Below are 18,336 nucleotides of genomic sequence, written 5' to 3'. Positions count from 1 at the left end.
AAATAAAATGCACACTGGATTTTATAGCCTTAGTACAAACAGAAAATATAAATTATTCCATTTATAATTTTTATTTGAGATTATGTGTTAAATTATTATATTTTATATAAAGTTCAATTGAATGTATTATTAAAATTAATCTATTTTTGCCTTTTTAAAAGTGTAGCTAGTAGAATGATAAATTATTTGATTCCCATGTTTGTCTCATATTGTAGTTCTATTGGACATTGCTGACTTAGGCTATTAAGATAGTTTCCTAATAGAACTCTGCCTTCATTATTACCATTGCTTCCACCTCCTCATCACCCTGAGTCCTTTCTGACCCACATGGTAACTCAAGTGGGTTTTTTTTTTTTTTTTTTGGTACTGGGGATTGAACCCAGGGGCACTTAACCACTGAGCCACATTCCCAGTCCTTTTTAAAATATTTTACTTAGAGACAGGGTCTCGTTAAATAGCTTAGAGCTTCACTAAGTTGCTGAGGCTGGCTTTGAACTTATGATTCTCCTGCCTCAGCCTCCCGAGCTGCAGGTATTATAGGCGTATACTCAACACTTGGCTTCAAGTGATTTTTTAATCTGATCCTATAACTAACCTATTTAAAACCTTTTTTTGTGATACCTTTTTTCTTAATATCACACATTTTCAAAATCCTTTACATCCTGTGACTGCATCTCTACCCCTTACATCTTCGTTCTAATTTTTCACTTTCTGCCTTCTTATTTTCCTCACTTTAGACTTGCAGAAATGCTGTCGTACTCATAGCTCCCCCGTTCTGTTAGCACTCTGTACCTTGTCCATGCTATAATTACATTGTGTTGCAATTTGATATTTTATTACTTGTTTCCTCCTATTCATATACTGTAAATTTTACAAAGTCAGTATAGTTATTTTGCTTACATCTCTATAACCCAGTGCCTGTCATCTAGTGCTTCAATATAAGCAGTTTATAATAAGTATTTGTTAAATGAGTGATTTTGAGATTTCAGAAGAAGGATATATACAGGCAATATTCTAGGATCCTAATTATGGCAATGAAATGGAATAAGTAGCTGAAATGAAGTAGGATGAAATACCAAGGGTTGGAGCAGGCATAATTCCAGCTGTGCAGAAAGATTGCAAGTTCAAAACCAGCCTCAGCAAAAGTAAGGCACTAAGCAACTCAGTGAGACCCTGTCTCTAAATAAAATACAAAATAGGGCTTGGGATGTGGCTCTGTGGCTGAGTGCCCCTGGGTTCAATCCCTTGTCCTCCCGACCCCAATAAAAGATCAAGGGTTGGGTGTTCAGGGAACTAAAGCTTCATAAATAGTTTTTAACCTATTTTTCTGTCCTTGGACTTCATAAGTAACAGTTAATTAGTTTTCTCATAACAGCTGTATTGAAGTACAGTTCATATACCACATAGTTCACCCATTTTAAAATATGTAATTAAATAGTACTTAGTATGTTCTCAGAGTCTTGCAGTGATGACAGTTAAGCATTTTCAAGGTAATATTGGTTTGTAAAGGCCTACCAGAGAGCTGAGTTTGTGGCTTAGTGATAGAGTGCTTTTCTTGTACATGTGAGGCACCAGATTTGATTCTTAGCACCATATAAAAATAAATAAAGATATTATATTCATCTGCAACTAAAAATATATTTAAAAAAAAAAAAAAAGCCTTCCGGATAATTCTGATATTCCCATGTAAGAGGACTTTTCCCCCTCCTTCCCACAAACATCCACTAATAAACCACTGGGCCAAGAGTTTAGCTATGGCATCTATGTTTTACATCTGTTGAATTACCTGGTATTCTGGAAATATTTGGGATAAAATGGCAGGAATTCAGGTTGAGTATTCCTTATCTAAAATGCTTGGGACCAGAAATGTTAATAGACTCCGGATTTTTTTTTCCAGATTTTAGAAAAAATTGCTGTCTTTATTAGTTCCTTATAGTTATGCATAATAGTGGAGGTTATTTTGACACATTCATACATACATGTGCATAATATTATTTGCTCCCTTTCAATCCCCAGTACTTCTGCTTTCCTTCCCCTCTTCCTGCTGTCCTACCTCTACTCTGTTGGTTTTCCTTCTATTTATTGTTTTCTTTTTAATTAGTGCTTTATAGATATACATAAAAGTAGAAGTCATGTGATATATTCATACATGTACATTAGCATAATTTGATCAAAAAAATTTTTTTTGCAGTTCATCCCCTATCCCATCCTCTTCTCTCTCCCTTGATTTCCTTCCTTTACTCCACTGTTCTCCCTTCTATTTTCATGGGATCTACTCTTTTTTTAATTCCTTATTTGTTTCTGGCTTCTTCATATGACCTTTGACTTTCTGAGTCTGGATTATTTCACTTAGTATGATGTTCTCTAGTTTTATCCATTTACCAGCAAATGACATAATTTCATTATTCTTTATGGCTGAGTAAAACCTTCACTGTGTGTATATATGTAATGCATTTTCTTTTTCCACTTGATGGACACATGAGCGGGTTCCATAACTTAGGAATTATGAGTTTTGTTGCAATAAACATAGGTACACATCTATCACTGTACTGTGCTGATTTTAGTTCTTTTGGACAAACACCAGGGAGTGGGATAGTTGGGTCATAATGTTGTTCCTTTACTTGTCTTTTGAGGAATTTCTATACTGTTTGACACAGTGGTTGTACTAATTTGTTGACCTACCAGCGATGCATGAGTGTACCTTTTCCCTACATCCTTGCCAGCATTTATTATTACTTGTATTCTTGATTATTGCCTTTCTAAATGGAATGAAAGAAAATCCCAGTGTTGTTTTGATTTCCATTTCTCTGATTGCTAGGGATATTAAACATATTTCAAATATTTGTTGGCCATTTGTATGTCTTTTGAGAAGTTTCTGTTTAGTTTTTTGGTCCATTTATTCATTGGGTAATTTTTAAAGTTTTTTATATTTTCCCTTGTCAGAAGAGCAGCCAGCAAAGATTTGCCATTCTGAATATTTCTCATTCTGTAGGCACTCTCTTCATGTTCTTAAATCATTTCCTTTGCTGTGCAGAAACTGTTTTGACACTGTCCCACTTATTGATTCTTTGTTTTATTTCTGGAGGTTTAAGAGTCTTGTTAAGATCTTATTAAAGCTTTTGTTTTAGGATTTTAGAATACTTAAGTGCAAAATGATATGTTGGTGACCCAAGTCTAAACACAAAATTCTTTAATGTTTCACATACACATAGACTCTGGAAAGTTATTTTATACAGTATTTTAATATAATTTTGTTCATCTTTTCTTCTTCTTTTTGTGGTAGCAGGGATTGAACCCAGGGGTGCTTAACCATTGAGCCACATCCCCAGGCCTTTTTTGTAATGTTTTATTTTGAGAGTGGTTCTCATTAAGTTGTTTGGGGCATCTCTCAATTGCTGGAGCTGACGTTGGACTTGTAATTCTCCTGCCTCAGCCTCCCAAGCCTCTGGGGTTACAGGAGTGCACCACCATGCCCAGCAGTATATCTTGACTATAGTCTGTCAGTCAAATGAGATTGGGTGTGAAGTTTTCACTTGTGGCATCATGTTAGCACTCAGAAGTGTTTCAGATTTTGAAACATTTCAAATTTTTGTATTAGGAATGTTCCACCTGTAGCGGTCACTGGATAACAGAAAAGGACTTGAATATAGAGGCAAGGGTTATATTCCTCAATAAAGCAGGAATTTAAATTTGAGGATAGAGAAGTAATAATCTCATGGCATTGTAAGTGCTACCTCCATCTCCTGAGTTAGGATAGATGAGGTGTGGAGGAATAAGGCCACTGTATTTGAGGCTTCAGGAAAAAGCACTGTTGTGCAGAAACAAGTAGTACTACCACTTTTGTTCTATGAGGAAGTCAAGGAAAATTTCAGAAGTTCAAGATGTAGGCCATTTTTTTTAAATTGCAAAATGAGGATAGAACGCTAAGTTTTGAAACGTTTGGGAATAAGATTATATGATGGAATTAACTCTATGTTATGTTTTCATAAAAAGAGTAATCCACAGGATAAACTGATGGGTCATGAGAGGAGAGGATTGGGGTAGTTGCCTGTTTACCTGGAGTCAGCCAGGGTTTCTATTGATAGGATGTTAGGTGAATGCATCGGAAAAAAGAATTAGTTACATTAAGAAGTGAATTAAAGATTGGGGGTATATCTCAGGGGTAGAGCTCTTGCCTAGCATGGAGGAGGACCCAGCACTACACACACACACACACACACACACACACCCCCCTTAAGAAGTTCGTTGATTAGGGAAATGCAAACAAAAACTACTCTGAAATTTCATCTCATTCAAGTTAAGAATGGCAGCCATCAAGACTACAAATAATGCCAGGCACAATGACACACGCCTGTAATCCTGGTGACTGGGGAGACTTGAAACAGGAGGGTTTCAAGTTGAAGACCAGCTTCAGCAACTTAGTGAGACTGTCTCAAAATAAAAAGGACTGGGGATGTGTTCAGTGATAAAGCATAAAGCAGCCTTGGGTCAATCCCCAGTACAAAAAAAAAAAAAAAAAAAAAAAGAAAAGAAAAAAGAATGCAACCAATAATTAATGCTGGAGAGGATGTGGAGAAAAAGGAACACTTTCGCACTGTTGATGGGATTGAAAAGTAGTACAACCACTGTAGAAATCAGAACAGAGTTTCCTGAGAAGACAAGGAATGGAACCACTACATGACCCAGCTATACTGATCCTTGGTATTTATCCTAAAGAATTAAAGTTAGCATACTGTAGTGATACATGCATACCCATCTTTATAGCAGCTCAATTCAAAATCGCCAAACTATGGAACCAGCCTTAAGTGTCCATCAGTTAATAAAGGGATAAAGAAAATGTGTGTGTGTGTAGAAACACACACACACAGGAGTTTTATTCAGTCATTAAAAAATGAAATTATTTCATTTGCAGAAAAATGGATGGAACTTGATAACATTATGTTAAGAAAAATAAGCCAAATTCAGAAAATCAGGGGTTGAATGTTTTTTCTCATATTTGGAAGCTAGAGAGGAAAAAGGAAAAGAAAGGTAGGGGAGATTCCATGAAAACTGAAGAGAGATCAGTAGAATAAAATAAAGGGACCCAGGGAGCAGGAGGGGAGAGAAAGTGAAAATACGGGGGAATGATATTAGCCAAATTATATTGTGTCCCTGTATGAATGTGTAACAATGAATCCCACTGTTGTATATACAACTATAATGAAACAAAAATATGGAAAAAATTTAGGTTTCTTATAAGAAGTACTAGTAGTAATTTGATATTTGTTAACCAATTAGGCAAAAAAATCTTACCTGGGAACTCTATCACTGAGCAACTTGTTGGGACCATTAATGGAAACAGGAGGGCAGGAGAGAGGCAGTTTACAACTTAATAGTTGTTTTAAGGACTCTCTTTTTAACTGTTAATTAGAATAACTTTTAGGTAACTAGACTGAACCTTCTTTGCAAAAGTAAATACTAGAGAGGACAAAATAACATTAAATGGAAAGATTTATTTTTTAACTTGATTAAATAAATTACTTGTAATAACTAATTATTGAACTATAAATATACTTGGTGTATGCAATCTTTTTTCACTAGTGATATTTCAGTGATTATCTAAATACATTAAATTTACCTTATACTGATGCCTAATTTTTGAAAATATTTTTATATTGTCTCAAATCATTGCCTAAAGTGTTATGATATATATTTAAATTTGTTTTTGTAACCTATACCTTGATACTTTAAAAACAAAAAAGAATTGCTGGATATGTATTTTCTGTAAGGTTATTGAAAATTGAACATTTATTTTTTTCCCTAGTCTAAACCCTTGATACCTCTTCAAAAAGAAACTGATACAGAGACTCAGAAAATGGTGCTCACTAACTACATGTTCCCTCAGCAGCCAAGAACTGAGGATGGTAGGAATTTAAGAATTTCTTTTCTCTTTAAAACAAATACAGACTAATCAAAGTAAAGGTGCAAAGTGAATTTTAGGTCTCAAAGATTTTATACTGGTTGGATGAATGATGGAGTGTTGATCAAAAAAATTCTGTCAAAATAATGAGAAAATAAGGTAACATCTCAAGGGTAGCAGACACTTGAATTTGGAGGTATGGTTGTATCATGATTCTTTGAAATGCCTTTAAATTAAATTGCTAACTTCATCAATTGTAATTCTCCCTATTTAAAATCACATTTACCTCAGTGTTAGGAAATCATATTAAGTTTTATGTGATTAAAAGTATTAAACGGAAACATTTTATTCACTTCTGTTTTAAACAATCTACTGTTGCAAATTTATATCCTTACAAATCGGTCCATTAGAACAGAATGATCTATGGAATGCTGACTATAAATGTTACTGCTAAATTATTTTCTACACTTTTTCCAACGAGAGAAAATGTACTTTTTGTAATTGGCCAAAACATTTTTTATGAATTACGTTGTGAAGACTAAATAGCAAATTGTTTCTAATATATTTTACTTTGTGTATGTGTAACACTTATTAAATTATACTAAAAATACATGATTTTTTATATGTACGTATTTCTGTAACCAGTAAAAACATCTATGTTCTGAAGTTGTTTATAAGTTAACTCTTAATACATAACATTAAGAAGAAAATGTAAATTAATCATTTATTTCCATTTATAAAAAAAATTGTGAGCAAGTAAAGTAAATTCTTAAGCTTCAGTTTCCTTATAGGAAATGACAACAGCAGTTCCATTTGAACACAGTCACCATTTATATTGTGTATTGCTTCTTCCAAACTACAGAGTTGAGTAGTAGCAACAGAAACTCTTATGGTCTACAAAATTCTGAAATATTTTATTATTTGATCCTTTACTAAAATAGTTTGCCAGACTGTATAATAGGATATCAAAATCTCTTCTTTAAGAAATTATTCCATTCCTTTTCTCACAGATACTTTAAGTATTAATATTCTATTCTTCCATATACAAGACTGGTTATTTGAATATATTGTATAGCTGATCACAATATTATTTACAAGACATTCACTATTTCTTCCTATTTCCTGTTATCCAGAAATCTTTAGAAATAAAATGAAAATTGAGACCTGAGTCCCAGTGAATAAGACAAATTTTCTATTGATATATCCAAGTATTTGCTATGATTTGCCATACAGCACTATTTGTGCCATAAGCAGAATTTTCACATCTGTTTTAACTTCTTGATTTCTAATGTGTAGAATTATTACTTTCATCTAACAATACATCAATACTGACAGTTTAAAATTAAGCATATTTTATTATGACACATTTCTGTATTCCATTGTATTGCTAAATATGGAGATTAGAGGTACATTTAAATACATGGAAAAGAGATCTTACTTGCAAACCTAATAAAAGATTTAATTATAGACCTTTTAGTGGAGCAATTTGTTATCATCTCACAAATTTTAACTTTAAATTCAATTTAAAAGTTAACAACAATCATTAAACATACCCATGAAACAATAACTTATCAAAACAACTCTTTTTTATTATTTCTTACAAAGAACAAGAAATAGGGGCTTGGGCTGTAGCTCAGTGGTAGAGCGTTCGCCTTCCATGTGTGAGGCACTGGGTTCCATCCTCAGCACCACATAAAAAAATAATAAAGATATTGTGTTCAACTACAACTAAAAAAATATTTTAAAAAAGAACAAGAAGTAATTAGCTTAGCGAGTTTTCTAATTGTTATGGGAAGCCCAGGTTTTGAAAATGACTGTGGTTGTGAATCACTTAGCTGATGTGCAGGTGGACGCTGGGGTTGAAAACATCACAAAACAATAAAATGCAGTATTGGGAGGATTGTCGCACATTGGTATCATTAAAATATTGGCAGATTTTGGGAAAGGGCCTATTGCCAATTTACTAGACTACACAGTGAACATGCCAGGGTAATCAGGATTTGGCCAACTAGCCAATACATTGGGTAGAAAATACTATTTGAGGTCCTTAATCTTCAAAGATAAGAGATTTATACAAAAGAGTAAGAAGTGTAGGTAACCAGAAATTGACAAGAATGAGAGGCATGGTCAAAATTGCTTACACCGCCCTGAATGAACACTGGTGTAAAGTTGCTTTGATGTAATCTAACAGTCATCTCTGGGCTGACTAGGGATTAATTGAGATTAATTCCCCCACTGAAGATAGGTGGAGAAATTATATGGATTCTACAAAAAGTCTGTTGGCAACTGCTTAGCTTTGCTTGCCTTTTAATGATATCACAAAGGTAATAGGCATTTGAATCATAGCCCACATTTGGTTTGAACAAAAATAGTCTAATTCATTAAATTAATGTTAAGCAGTTCAGTAAAGCAATTACAATAAAAATCTTGAGCTGAGTAATGAAAACAAAGAAAAAGATAAGAGTCCATTGTTCATATCTCTTAAATGTCATCCTTATTCTGAACATGAGACTTGAAAATTTAAGAAGTCCAAATTATTTATAAGGGCTTAATATAAATGATAACTTCAAGAGTTTGGTATTATTATTTTTATTAGTGCAGTACAGCTATACGTAATAGTGGCAATCATTTTGACAAATTGAACATGCAGGGAATATAATTTGCTCCATTTCAGTCCTGAGTACCTTTTCCTTCCCTCCTCTTTTCCCCTTTCTTGGTATTATTTTATTTTTGCTAAATATTCAGGTTGACCACATCTAGGAATTTCAGTTTTTGTATTTGCCAATGTTGAATGCTTTTAATATCTTTTTATTTTGAGTAGGTATAGGCATTTTCTTTTAGTGGGCAAAAGTTGTGATTTTATTTTGTATGCAAAATTTTTATAGAGTGATGTCTAACAGTCAGATGAATTGATTATTTTGAGTTTTAGATTTTTCTTAGGTGCCTAATAATAGGTAGCAAGAAAAATGAGAGTTGTTAAATCTTTATATCTGAAGTAGAATAAGTATTGGTTTTACAATAAATTTTATTATTCTTTATATTTTGAAATAAAAATTATATTTGGAGTACTTTATTTACTTAGTATCGATGTCATTATATACCATCAGAGCAATCTTTCTCTCTCTCCCTCTCTCTCTTTTTTTTTTTTTAGCCAAAATGCTCACTTTATCATCAAACTTGTCCCCTTTTTCTGTGCACACAATGAATCTTGAAATTAAAAAGAAGCATAAATGCAAAATTTAGGTGAAAATGTTCAGTGTATTTATAGTGTTTTAGTTGGTGGATTCTCATTAATAATCCTTTTGGTTGCAAAACAAAAAAGTCAGCTTCAGGGAAGAAAAAATTGTGATCATGACGTTGAAAAGAAAACTTAAAATCAGCTGTACATGGTGGTTCATGTCTGTAATCCCAGAGACTTAGAGGCTGAGGCAGGAGGATTGTAAATTCAAAGCCATCCTCAGCAATTTAGGGAAGTCTTAAGCAACTTAGCGAGATACTGTCTCAAAAGAAAAAATAAAAAGGACTGGGGATGTTGCACAGTGATTAAAGTGCCCCTGGGTTTGTTACCCAATACTAAAAAGAAAGAAATCTTAAAGTCTAGTTGTTACCCTGGGATTTTAAAGCTGGCATTGATCAACCTTAACTGTCTTAGACTTATTGTAACAAATATGAGTTGTAATGAAAACTGTGAACACACAATGATTTTTCATAATTATAGCATTATAATTATAGTATGTAGTCATTTTTTTTTTTTACTTTTTTCTAGTTATGTTCATATCAGATAATGAAAGTTTTAATCCTTCATTGTGGGAAGAACAGAGGAAACAGCGGGCCCAGGTGGCATTTGAATGTGATGAAGACAAAGATGAAAGAGAGGCACCTCCCAGGGTGAGTTTGTTAGGTTTTCTTTCAAATTTGAAACAGGTCTGCTGATATTTAAATGGATACTCTATGTCTATACTACTACTGTTTTGTGGAAGAAGGGTTATATTCATTCCTTGTCTCTAAGGTATTTATTGATCCAAAATATTTCACACAGAAAGGAATTTGAGAGCATTGTAAAGCTATATCATTAAAAGCTAATTATCAAGTATATGTACATGTGAGAAAAAACAAATTATTATAGCTAGAGAAATTAATCAGAACTTTTATCTTTGAATTGGTACTTTCTAAATATCACTAGAGGTAATCATTTTCTTCCCTTGCTCATTTTTAGTGATTACTTTTTCCCCTTTCATTTTCTTTAATGATTTGTTTATATAAATCGTAGAGATAAAGAAGTATTTGTTATGAACACTTTGATTCTTTATGGGATTAAGAATATGTGTTGCAGTGGAATGAGTAGCAAAGAGCATGTTTTCCCATAACTTAAGGATGTGATTATTTGCTTTTTATATAAACTAGCTGAATCTCAGAAGAATGACAGTCTATCTTGGTAAGAGTTTGGTTTCTGGCACATGAAACATGAATATATGAATGTCTGAATTTTAAATGTGTTGGCAAGCATGTATCTGTTTCAAAGACAATTGACAACAGGTTTTGGCAGTTTCCATATCATATATCTACAAATGGAAAATATTTAAATGTACCAAAAAAGCTTTTAAAACCCTGAAGTTTACTGTGAGATCTTTGACTATTTTGTGATAAAACCTTACTTACATTTAACGTAAAATGCTTTCAAAACCTATTGTGTATCATCATAGCCATCCCTATAAGGTAATTATCCAATTGTTCAAAGGATTATAGATTCTCTGTGACTGACATTAGAAATATTTATAATTTGTATTTCACTTTTTCTTTAGGAGGGAAATTTAAAGAGATACCCAACACCATACCCAGATGAACTTAAGAACATGGTTAAAACTGTTCAAACCATTGTACATAGATTAAAAGATGAAGAGACTACTGAAGACCCTGGAAGAGATTTGAAACCACATGATGATCAGCAAGTTGTAAATAAAGATATGGGTGTGAAGGTTAGAAAGCTCAATTCAAAATAATTGACTAAAGTCTATTTCAAATTCTTTAAAATGTTTAAGATAATTGACAAAATGATCCTTTTTGTATGGTAAGTGTACATCTAAATTGTTCTCAATTACGTGAACTTGGAAATGAGCTTCCTTAATCGTTCTTTCTCCCCATTCTCTGGCTATAGAATGTCCACATTGGCAGGGTGATGTCAGCATTGCCTTTTAAAAATTGTTGAGTAAATACAATAAGGTCATTATTATCATTCATTATTATGGAAATATTCATTTTCCTCATTTTGATATTGTTCTACTTTACTTAGTTCTAATTTTAAATGTATTTGCTATATGAACTTTTGACATTTCCTTGGAATGTTGCAGAAACTTTCACAAATCTCTAAATTGTATATTCTTTTAGTGAGTTTCTGCGTACACATTGTATCACGGTAACAAAAGTTTTATCTTGTCATAGTTACTTTGCATTCCACATAAGCAGAAAGACATCTTAACTCTCCTTTTTTGAGCATGCTGAGCCAAGTGACTCACTCAGCCACATCAATCTTAAAACTTCTACAAGGAAGACTATTTGTGATAAATTATGAATTTTAACGTAGCTCATGAATTTATATAGGCCACTCTTCCTGAAGTGGGCATTTTATCTGTGGGTGCTACAGTTTCCATACTTGCAATTTCTTTTAAGATTTATCTAGAGGGGCTGGGGTTGTGGCTCAGCTGTAGAGCTCTCGCCTAGCACGTGTGAGGCCCTGGGTTCAATTCTCAGCACCACATAAAAATAAATAAATAAAGATATTGTGCCCAACTACAACTAAAAAATAAATATTTTAAAAAAAGTTTTATCTAGAATTGGAAGTTGATATGTTACTTGTAAATTTTTTCCAAACTTCAATACAAAAATAAGTATAAAACTTAAAGAATATGAGATTTTTGTTTTCTTATTTTACTTAGACTTCCGAAAGTACTACTCCAGTAAAAAGCAAAGTGGACGACAGAGAAAAGTATATGATAGGAAACTCTATACAGAAGATCACTGAACCTGAAGCTGAGATCAGTCCTGGAAATTTACCAGTGACTGCAAATATGAAAGCCCCTGAAAACGTGAAGCATATTATTAACCATGATGATGTTTTTGAGGTATATGACTTTATGATTATTCTGGAAAAATTATAAGAATCTTCAATTTAATTTTTCATTACTGCTAACTAAAGATAGAAAACCGATATTATGATTGCAGAAAATAGGCTAATGAATTCATCATTGGGAAATTTCATATTTACTAAAATATCACTTATTTACTACTTTAAAGTACAATATTTAGGCAGTTTTATTACATAATAGTTTGTTCTACTATAAAATACATAATTATAATTCTTTTGTTTCTGTAACTCAAAAATGAAAAGGCTATATAGGCATAAGTCTATTATTTGACTAAGCTTTTATTTTTTAATGTGAGTGTTTTTTTGGTTAAAAATATCTTAAGGGCCTGGGGTTGTGGCTCAGTGGTAGAATGCTTGCCTTGCATGTGCAAGGCCCTGGGTTTGATCCTCAGCACTACATTAAAATAAAGTTAAAAAAAAAATCTTGAGACTATTTTTTTGATGTAGAGTTTCTTCTAGTGAATCAACAAAAGCTCTAACTTAAAAACAATTTTATTGAGATATAACTCATATCCTATAATAGTCACTAATTTAAGGTGTACAGTTCAGTGGCTTTTAGTGTGTATGTATGTATACATAAATATATATATTTTTGCAGCCATCACCACAGTCACTTCGTGAACATTTTTATTACCCCAGAAAGAAATCCTGTATACCCTATTACTGCTCAATCTCTCCATCCTCCTCAGTCTTCAGCAACCACAAATATACTTTATCTGCCTCTATAGATTTGTCTATTCTTTTTTTTTAATTTTTTTATTGTTGGTTGTTCAAAACATTACATAGTTCTTGATATATCATATTTCACACTTTGATTCAAGTGGGTTATGAACTCCCATTTTTACCCCGTATACAGATTGCAGAATCACATCAGTTACACATCCATTGATTTACATATTGCCATACTAGTGTCTGTTGTATTCTGCTGCCTTTCCTATTCTCTACTATCCCCCCTCCCCTCCCCTCCCCTCCCCTCTTCTCTCCTCTCTCTACCCCCTCTACTGTCATTCATTTCTCCCCCTTGTATTATTTTCCCCTTTCCCCTCACTTCCTCTTGTATGAAACTTTGTATAACCCTGAGGGTCTCCTTCCATTTCCATGCAATTTCCCTTCTCTCTCCCTTCCCCTCCCACCTCTCATCCCAGTTTAATGTTAATCTTCTTCTCATGCTCTTCGTCCCTACTCTGTTCTTAGTTACTCTCCTTATATCAAAGAAGACATTTGGCATTTGTTTTTTAGGGATTGGCTAGCTTCACTTAGCATAATCTGTTCTAATGCCATCCATTTCCCTGCAAATTCTATGATTTTGTCATTTTTTAATGCAGAGTAATACTCCATTGTGTATAAATGCCACATTTTTTTATCCATTCGTCTATTGAAGGGCATCTAGGTTGGTTCCACAGTCTTGCTATTGTGAATTGTGCTGCTATAAACATCGATGTAGCAGTGTCCCTGTAGCATGCTCTTTTTAGGTCTTTAGGGAATAGACCTAGAAGGGGATTTGTCTATTCTTGACATTTTGTATAAATAGAACCATACAATATGTAGTCCTTTGTAACTAATTTCTTTGGCTGAGTATATTGTCTTCAAATTCATATTGTAGCATATATCAGTGCTATTCCATTGTATACCACATGTTTATTCTTCAATTGATGGACACGTGGGTTATTTCTTTTTTGGCTGTAATGAATAAGGCTGCTGTGAATATTTGTGCACAGGTTTTGTATGGATATGTATTTTCATTTCTCTTGTGTATAGGAGTAGAATTGTGGGAACATATAACAACTCTTTATTCAACAGTTTGAGGAACTGCCAAATAGTTGTAGCATTTTATATTCCCTTTATACAGTGTTAGTGGTATTGTGAGGTGGTAACATTGTAACATTTTATTAATAAAACTATTTGAAGTATTTTTTATTTATAGCTGCACTGTCCACTCTGTAATAGCTACAAATGGCTATTTCAATTAGATAAAAGTTGAGCTTCTCAGTCACACTGGTCATATATTTAATGGTCAGTAACCATATCTGCCTGGTTACTGGCTATCACTAACCTGTATTAGCATAGAAATAGAGCATTTCCATCACTTTAGAAAGTTCTGTTAGACAGCATTGGTATCTAGAAATAATGACGTTTTGGGTTATAATAACATCTTTCTCTTTTGGGTAGTGGGGTACCAGGAATTGAACTCAGGGGCATTACATCCCCAGCCCTATTTTGTATTTTATTTAGCAACAGAGTCTCACTGAGTTGCTTAGTGCCTCGCTGTTGGTGAGGCTGGCTTTGAACTTGCGATCCTTCTGTCTCAGCCTCCCAATTACAGCGTGCACCACTGCCCCCATCCAGTGTCATCTTTATTTCTTAAGATTCAAAGCACATCATTTATTTTCACATTTATCCTATGAGCTTGCATTTACTATGGGGGTAAAAAGAAAACTCGAAAGTTTTTGAGCGTATTACAGAAGGATTACATCTCTAATGTACTATTGTATGCATTAAAGCCAATATAACATAGAAAAAGTTATGCTTATCCCAGCAAACTTAGTACTCACTTAGTGAGTATCTATGTTTAAGGTACTATGTTTGGAGTATAAAAATAACTAACCTCATGCTGTGCTAAGGGTTTAAGAAAAGTATTAAGTGTTACCAAAATTGAGAAAAATATTTTTCTAGCTATGAAGATCCATGGATATTTTTAAGGAGAAGGAAGCATTGGACCTATATTTTTGAAACATTTTTATTGAAAGAAATAGGAAAACTGAATGAAGTTTGGAGGGGATAATGAGAGCAAAAGAATGGCATTTGGAAGATATGAAAAAGAATTGTTCCATCTGATCGAATATGTCAGGGTTACTATTATGAAGTTAAATCATTGGGTCCTGAATGCTACTGTGATAGAGCTATGATGTGTCATAGTTATATTACAGTAGCTATTGAATTCTCTAAGCTTGATGGCATCTTGAATGAGGATAGCAGAAAATACAGGCTGCAAGTTAGTTGTGAGAATATTATAGGAGATACAGCATGTGAAACTCTGGCTATAAAGAAAGGAGAAGAGAAAATAGTGACATAACCATGACTAATTAAGTTGACAATGCCATTAACAGAATAGGGTTTTAAAGAGAATATACATGCTTGGAAGAACAGGTTTGCTTTTGGATATGTGGAATCTGAGCAATTGGCAAGACCAGTTAGATATTTCCAACAGAAGTATGGATCTTCAGGCCAGAAGAAAAATCAAAGCTAAATTATAAATTACAGAATTGTTTATAATAAACAGTTTTTGAAGAAAATGTAGTATCTTTGTGGACAGCCTAAGAAAGCAGGGAGAAATGTGTATGGAGTGATAGTGGTGGAATGTTCAAGTAACAAAGATTGATTGATATGAGCAAGGGAGACAGAAAGGTGGCAAGAGATTTAGGGAAAAAAAAAAAAAGCCCATGTGTAGTTTAATTTTATGAAGGGAAAAGTGTGTCCAGCAGTCTAGATGCTGTAGACCTCAAAGATTAAAGTAAATCATTTGCCCTTGTCCTTTTCTCTTATTCACATTCACTCTGTCATTAAGTCCTGATAATTTCAAAATTTCTTTGAAATTCTTTTCCTCTTTACCAGCCACCATTGCCATTGCCTAAAAACAGGTATAATCTCTTTTTTTTAAGGACTGATGACATGTAGATTCCTTTCTACTTGTCTTTTACTTCCTGTACATTCTTCTTATCAGAACTATATGCCAAGCACTTTTTATTTTGAGACAGGCTTTTGCTAAGTTGTCCAAGTGGGCCTCAAACTTAGGATCTTTCTGTCTCAGCCTCCCCCCAAGCAGCTGTGCCACCATCCTCAGCCAGAGTTACTGTTTTAAAGTATAATTTTTATTCTTGTTTCTTCCTGGTTTGGCAACTTCTAATAATGACCAGTACATACATAAATTGAGTGTGTACTCAGAAAGCACCAATTCTCTAGGCAATTCAGTCTGTCATTTTTGTCTCTTAACAATTATTCTTAGTTTATCCTGAATTCTAGCTGTATGACTTGACATACCTTTTATTTCCATGCATCTCTCTACTCAAAATGTAATTCTTGGTCTGGGTCTATAGCTTAGTGGTAGAGAACTTGCCTAGCATGTATGTGGCACTGGGTTTGATTCTCAGCACCACATAAAAAATAAATAAATAAAGGTATTGTGTCCATCTACAATTAAAAAAAAATTAAAAATGTAATTCTCCTTAAACACTAAAATGAATTTACCTCCTCTACCTACTATACTAGTTTTCATTATATACAGTCTGGACCAGGGTTGGCAAACTAAGACTTCTGGCCTAAATCTTGCCCTCTGCCTATTTTTGTATGGCTTGCAAGCTAAGAATAGGTTCATCTTATTTACAAGTTGATTTAAAATTCAGTATAATAATACTATTTTATGACATGAAAATTTCACAAATTCAAATTATGGTATATATTAATAAAGTTTAATTGTAAACAAACACTCATTTTTTTTTACATATTTTTAAATATTTGAAACAGAGACTCTGTGGCCTGCAACACCCAAAATGTGTTAGTACTTAGAGTACCTTTTTTAAGGACTTTGTTTCATCATATTAACTAAGAGTATTTAGCCTGCAGAAAAGCTGATTTCATCTACAAGATATATAATATTAAAATTTTTCTATTAATATTTGTTTTCTAACAAGTCATTTTCTTTGCTATATGATAGCACTCCGTTGTAGGTACCTGGGATGGTTACCAAATATCAGGGGGAAAATACTGAGAATATTAAAAATTCTGTCTACAAATTGGGTAAAAATTGCCATAAATGTGTTTTGACAGTAGACTGTCTGAATCCAGTGATCAATAAAAGAATAAATTTGAGAACTAGAGAGAGATTGTTTTTTAATAATTTTTTTCCCCCAGAACTAGGAATTGAACCCATGGGCACTGTACCACTTAGCTGCATCCCCACCCCTTTTTATTTTTATTTTAAAATAGGGTTTTGTTAAAGTTTATGAGGCTGGCCTTGAACTTTTGGTCCTCTTGTCTCAGCCTCCTGAGTCACTGGGATTATAGGTATGTGCCATCATATGGTGAGGGAGAGATTCTCTTGAGGCACTGTCATTACACTTGAGTTTTTCAGAGGCAGGGATTGTGTTTTATTCATTTTTGTCTGTCTTACTTTTTGATGTACTACCAGGTACATAGTAATCATTAATATAATTGAATAAGGCCTGCCACAGAAATTTCTCCCATAGGTATTTTGGCATGTTGTTAATAGTTAGCATAGTTTATGGCCATATCTTGAAAAAGTCAAATTGTATACTAATTTTAACTATTACAATAAAAAGTTTTCCCCGGAGGCTTGGGAGGCTGAGGCTAGAGGATCATGAGTTCAAATCCAGCTTCAACAACTTTGGGAGACAACTAAGCAACTCAGTGAGACCCTGACTCTAATAAAATACAAAAAAGAGCTGGGGATGTGGCTCAGTAGTTAAGTGCCCCTGGATTCAATCCCCAGTACAAAAAAAAAAAAAAAAAAAAATGTTCTCATGCATATTCTTAATATTCTTTGTTTTCCTTCTGATGTTTTTATGATATAACATTTCACTTAAAGAATTCAAAACATAACTTTCATAAATATTTCCCTTTTTTTCTTTAAACTAGGAATCTGAAGAACTGTCTTCTGATGAAGAGATGAAAATGGCAGAGATGCGACCACCATTAATTGAAACCTCTATTAACCAGCCAAAAGTCGTAGCACTTAGTAATAACAAAAAAGGTTAGATACTGAAGGAAAGCACTTAGAAATGGCCTGAATAAAATTTATGGATTTTTAAAGATAGATTTCACTTAATGTTCTCTTATTTAAAGCATATTTTAGAAACACATTTTTAAACATGCCTTCTAAAAAGTTCTCCTCCTGAAAAAAATCTACCAAGTTTTTTCTTAATAGATTTTTTTCTCTCTTTTCATGCAAATATACTTACAAGGGCATGGACTCTACAGGCAGAGAAACCTAAGTTATAATTCCATCTCTACTACTTAACCTGCTAGATGATCCTTGGGTTATTTAATTTTATCCATATGTATATATCTGTTTTGATATGCAGTGGGACTGATGAAGGATTTTGTGTCAAATGCCTGAATTATATAACGTATTCATATGTAGCACAGTACTTGATACATAGTAGATGCTCATTATTAATGTTATATATCTAGAAAACTTTTTAAATTCCTCCCCCAATCCTGCCATCGATTTGTTTATGTAACTGAATTTCAGAGTCTTAGAAATGAAATGGATCTTAAT

General features: G+C 33.3%; 1 protein-coding gene across 6 annotated transcripts in view; it reads left to right on the top strand.

The window, feature by feature from the left end:
• The window catches only part of Erbin (erbb2 interacting protein), a 137,417-nt gene that overhangs the window by 94,852 nt on the left and 24,229 nt on the right, over positions 1-18,336 (top strand). For all 6 annotated transcript variants that reach the window (XM_027951576.2, XM_071612555.1, XM_071612553.1 and 3 more), the window contains exons 15-19: positions 5,804-5,903; positions 9,666-9,787; positions 10,702-10,875; positions 11,833-12,018; positions 17,694-17,808. In XM_027951576.2, coding sequence (XP_027807377.2) covers positions 5,804-5,903; positions 9,666-9,787; positions 10,702-10,875; positions 11,833-12,018; positions 17,694-17,808 — 697 coding nt within the window. The remainder of the gene's footprint in view (positions 1-5,803; positions 5,904-9,665; positions 9,788-10,701; positions 10,876-11,832; positions 12,019-17,693; positions 17,809-18,336) is intronic.

The sequence above is a fragment of the Marmota flaviventris genome, chromosome 5, assembly GCF_047511675.1.
Source record: "Marmota flaviventris isolate mMarFla1 chromosome 5, mMarFla1.hap1, whole genome shotgun sequence".
NCBI lineage: Eukaryota > Metazoa > Chordata > Mammalia > Rodentia > Sciuridae > Marmota > Marmota flaviventris.
The sequence above is the reverse complement of the archived record's forward strand: the minus strand, read 5'-3'. Positions and strand labels throughout refer to the sequence as shown.